The following is a 5,303-nucleotide window of genomic DNA, read 5'->3' as shown; positions in this document are numbered from 1 at the left end:
CCCTGAACGAATGAGAAATCCACACGTGTGTGAGACACGGCAAGCATGCAAGTAAGCAGCTCCACACACGTGTCACGCGTGCAAGACAGAACTGGTGTACAAAGTGGCGAGTGGGGGAAAAGGCAATCGATGGCGTTAATGCGACCGGTGCTGTTTTGTCTGAGTTTCCTGGGCCCTTGGCCATGTGGGGCCCTACCCCTCACTCTCTCACAGCTAATATTATTACTTACTATTACTGCTTTCGTCCCCACACACTTTGGAGCTCATTCATGGCTTCTCAATACTCTGTCTCTTTCTCTACATTTGTTTATTCACACACCCACCACTCCCTTAATAGTTAATTCCAAAGGCTGAGACTTCTTAGCCACTCTTTCTACTTTGTTTCCTTTTTAGCTTTGTTTGGCAGCGTTTGGGCGCTACTGTTTTTGATTCTTTTTCTTTCTGTTTGAGAGTGATAGAAGTGAAGGCATGAAAGGGTGGGTGTCTCTCAAGTTCAGTCTCAACATCGTTCTTGTGGAACTGTTTCTGTTGGTTCTCTGTGAGTATGCAGCTTTTTACTTTGTGATTCCTTTTATGGGTTTTGGTTATTTCACATGATCTGTGAGCTTTCTCAGTTGGGTCATTGTTAATTTCCTCTATTTTGGAAGAAATGCAACTGGGTTTTGTTTTTTGTTTTTTTAAATGCGTTTTCTAGAATTTCACCAGTGGTATGTAAACATGGTGTTCAAAGTTCCTTTTATTTTTCAGCGTTTGAGAATGTGTTGCACCGGCAATAGATTGGCTGAGCTTATATTCTCTTGTGCTATTGGCACTATCGGTTTACTTGTATGATCTCCATGTTGTGTTTGCTATGAATTAATTTCTTGTTCTGAAGCTTCTGATTGAGGGTTAGTGCTAGGGTTTTGGAATTAATTGGTTTCATTAGTTTAGGTACAGAGTTGTATTAATAACTTGCCACTGTGTTGGTATAGTGGCCCGCTGTTGTTGTGACAAATGGGACACAATTAATGTCTCAAATCACTTTACATGGCTTAAATTTTGGCAAGGTTGCTTTTCATGGAAATGCTGCTAACATAAGCATGATCTTATTGGGTGCGTCTGAGGACTTTGTCCTTGGTAACAATTTCCGGAGAATTGATCAATAAGGGAGAAGTCATACTGCATCCTTTACTTAGAACAAAATAAATTAACAGGTCAATGAGACTCCTTTTTTGTGTGTTGTTTAATGGAGGGTAAAACGTCCGCTTAAAGCCTCAGTTACTTGTCAAATTTTGTGTTAAAGTTTAGAGCTTTCACTCTATTTTACTATTTTTTCTTTTCTAGGCTGTTTTGCTTGGATTTACTGTTTTATTTTTGGTTACTTTTCTAGTCAGTTTCATGCTTTAATTTGTAAAGAATCATATTTATTGCCTCTTCAGGTTTTTACAAGTTTACTCCTTTTTCATCTCTAGAATATTTTCTAGTATCTCTCTGTATGCGTGCCTGAAGCAATTCAAATCTTTTTAACTTTACTTTTTTAAAACGCAAGAGGAAGCTATACATGTATGATTTTTTGTTACTATATTTAAATTTACAAGATTATATCCTCTCTTTCCCATGCTTTTGGTATAGGTTTCCATGAATCTTGCTGCAGCCGGTTAGATCATCCTAAAGGTCCTGTTCTTATGGTAAGAAAAATGGATGCTATTCTTCCTGAGATCTCTCCTAGTGGTTCTCCTCAGCCATTTCTTCCTCTTCTTGCACCTTCACCATTGGTACCCTTCACAAATGCTACTGTCCCAAAATTATCAGGTCTATTTATTTATAGTTTTTGTAGTTTTTTTAATGTTAGTAAAATCTTTATTTACATTCCATTCTTAAAGCTATTTGGATTGAGAATTTCACTTACGTTTTCTGCTTGGTTATCTCTCTCTTCCATTACAGGGCTCTGTATGTTAAACTTCTCTGCTGCTGAAAGCTTGATGGGTATAACTGCAATAGATTGCTGGTCCGCTTTTGCACCATTTCTGGCTAATGTAATTTGTTGTCCGCAGTTGGAAGCCACTCTTGCAATTCTCATTGGTCAGTCAAGTAAAGAAACCAATGTGCTTGCTTTAAATAGGACCCTTGCCAAACCTTGTCTCTCAGATATTGAGCAGATTCTGATAGGTCAGGGTGCAAATGATAGTCTAACACAGATTTGCTCGGTTCATGCTTCAATTCTCACTGAAGCATCTTGCCCAGTTAAACATGTTAATGAGTTTGAGAACACAGTAGATACTTCTAAGCTTCTGGCAGCTTGTGAAGTGATTGATCCTGTAAAAGAATGCTGCGCCCAAATTTGTCAGAGTGCAATATTAGAAGCTGCTACAAGGATTGCATTGAAAGCTTCTGAGATTTTGAGCATGGATGGGTCCCACGTCTTACCTGAGTACTCGACTAGGGTAATGACTGTAAAAGTATATATTGTCCTTCGGTGGCTGGCTAGTAAACTTGATCCTTCTCGTTCGAAAAAAGTTCTCAGAGGACTATCAAATTGCAATGCAAGTCAAGGTGAGTTTCGGCTAGTACATGGAGGTCCAGAGTACCTCACTCAAGATTATTGGTCTAGGGTTTTGTTAGAGAGACCTCCTGACACTAAAGTATCCACAAACCCATTGGAGTGCATGTATTAGAAGAAAAATTATTACATGTGGGAGTATGCGGAATATTGCATACCTTTGATAGCTCACCTCACTCTAATACAAAACACTGCATCTTTCGCCTCAATGTCTCCATTTCAATGAAGGGAAAAAAATTTTGTTAGTACAAAATCCTACTTGAGGTTCAGTCTGATCAATTCTTTATCTAGAAAATTAATTAATTCCATATTTCTTTGTGTTCTTGTTTGCTATATTTTCTTGTACTTGTTTAGTTTCAATTAGTGATGCCAATCCCATGAGCTGGCCTCACTGGTCTTGTATTTCTTTTCTTAGTTTTTCTCTTGTATTTTCTGCTTCAGTTTGCCCCCTGGTTTTCCCTGACATGAGGCATGTTGCAAGGGGGTGCGGGGATGGGATAAGTAACCAGACAGCATGCTGTAGCGCCATGGAAAGCTATGTGTCCCACTTGCAAAAGCAGAGTTTTATAACCAACTTGCAAGCCTTGGATTGTGCTACATCATTGGGAATAAAGTTAAGAAAGTTAAATATAACTGAAAATGTGTATACCCTCTGTCATGTAAGCCTCAAGGATTTCTCCCTCCAAGGTTGGTGGTGTTTCTTGATTCCCTTTTCATGAGCAAACTATATCTGTTCTCTGTCACATTGACTCTAAGCTGATTCTAATACATGATTGTTTTGTCATTTTTTGGCCGTTTTGATATGCTGTGGAATAATGATTTGAACGTCTCAGTTGGAAATCAAGGTAATGTGCATAATGCATACGCATTGCGATTTGATGAGCTATAGACGAAAGTATGATGCTGAAATTATTCTTTTCCTTTCTTTCTAGTGTCCTTTCTTTTCTGACACAAGTTCTGGTAATAGAACCTTCAGTTTCTAATCTAGATCTGTGTCAGTGAATGGACTAAAAATAATTATTTTCTGATTGTAATTTTGTGATTAGCTCACTTTTCTTCGTCCTTTTTATGGAGCAGAGGCTGGATGTCTTTTGCCAAGCATGCCGTCTGATGCAACATTTGACACATCTTCAGGAGTAAGCTTCCTTTGTGATCTGAATGACAACATTCCGGCTCCCTGGCCCACTACATCGCACGTTCCAGGTTCATCATGCAATAAAAGTATGTCCTAAGCATTGAATTTTATTTATTTATATAGAGTGCCAGGTCTTGCGAATTTCTTTCTTATTCCTTTTGAAAATTAAGGTTCTTTTGGTGAAACAAAGGCTTATTTTCTTTCTGTTATGTTTATCAACCTGGCGTATTGGATTTCAGCTGTCAAAATACCTGCACTTCCAGCAGCAGCATCTGCTCAGAGTGGTAAGTATCCCTGTTATTTATTTTTCCTTTTCACCTAATGTGAATTAAGATTTGTGCAATCCTCAATTGTGGATAACAACAACAGATGCTTAGTTTCATAGTTTTACTTGCCAAGAATGGTAGTTGTCTTAATTGAGGTAGTTGTCATACAAAAATGAAAAAGTGCCTGTAATCCAATTTGGTCCCATCAAGTTGGTAATGAAGTATCTTTACCCTTCCGCCTCAATCTCCATGAAAAGAACATGAAGTAGAATGACACAGGCAGAGTTGGCTTTATTGCAAAGTTCGACTGGCACCGGTTTTTGTTGGGAGGAAGATTGAGAAACAGAATCCCTCAGTCACCCACTTTCTTTATCCTAATAAAACACAGAACTTGTTGGCAAAGAGGTTGGAGGAAGCCTTGTGTAATTGAAAACTATACTTTGTGCATCCCAAGTTCTCACTATAACCTGTTGCTTTGCATTGTGGAACTTCCCAAGCCCTCATTGACCTGATGCTCACTTGCTTTGCAGGACTTTGTAACGATGATGTCATACATTTTCTGCTCTTTGCTTCCTCAATGGTCCTCATAATGCTCTTCTAATTTGAAGAAGTTTTCCCATGGACATTGCACCTTGCCAGTCCTTGAAGAGCAAAGGATAACTAGATGAATGTTATGTCCAAGAAAGGACAATCTTCATCCAATCTGTGTGCCCTCTCAGTAGAAGGCAATTGTGTATTGGGTTTTAGGTAAATTTATAACTGTGTTTCTAGTCATTGATTCTTGATTCTTGCCTGCTGGTGTAATAAAATTTTTGTACAGGAAATTAGGAATTTGAGGAAATTGATGTTGTAATTACCCATATTGAGATTGCTATGTAAATTTAGGTTGTAGGAGGAAAAAGCTATGTTGTTGTAACTTGTTAATTTGTAACATGGCCAATGCCTATATTTTTCAGTGCTTTATCTATTTATGAAAACAATTGACCCACTTTTCTAGTCAGAACCAACTCTTGGGCTAGGCGTGGGCTTGACAACTGAAGGCCCAATCCACTCCAGCTTGATGTTTACTTTTAATAATACTGTTTCTATAATGCCCTTTATTAAGATTCAAAATGTTTTTTTGTTTTTCGCTGTGAATTACGTCTCAAAAAACAGAAGTCATTAGTTTGAATTTTTTTTCTCATTTTTCTTTTTCTTGTGAGAACATGTTAACAATAAATAAATAAATAAATAATAAATAAATGAACAAACGTGGCCTTGGGCTTTATCTTAGGATTCAATATGGTGTGATAATTGTCCGACGTGTGTGGGGGAGAGAGATTGGGCATGCCAACCTGGGCTTCCACACATGCCTCAAGGGTTG

General features: G+C 38.1%; 1 protein-coding gene across 1 annotated transcript; it reads left to right on the top strand.

The window, feature by feature from the left end:
* Positions 1 to 444: 444 nt before the first annotated feature.
* On the top strand, positions 445 to 4,981 carry LOC132170100 (uncharacterized GPI-anchored protein At1g61900-like; the record flags this gene model as incomplete). Its single annotated transcript, XM_059581006.1, has 8 exons — positions 445 to 538; positions 1,612 to 1,791; positions 1,924 to 2,532; positions 2,981 to 3,226; positions 3,373 to 3,384; positions 3,617 to 3,760; positions 3,914 to 3,958; positions 4,471 to 4,981. Coding segments are annotated over 8 exons (1,401 nt in total), but the record flags the coding sequence as incomplete, so codon positions are not given.
* Positions 4,982 to 5,303: the final 322 nt, after the last annotated feature.

This window comes from Corylus avellana, chromosome ca2 (assembly GCF_901000735.1).
Source record: "Corylus avellana chromosome ca2, CavTom2PMs-1.0".
NCBI classification, from domain to species: domain Eukaryota; kingdom Viridiplantae; phylum Streptophyta; class Magnoliopsida; order Fagales; family Betulaceae; genus Corylus; species Corylus avellana.
Note: the sequence above shows the minus strand (reverse complement) of the source record. Positions and strands in the feature narration are given on the sequence as shown.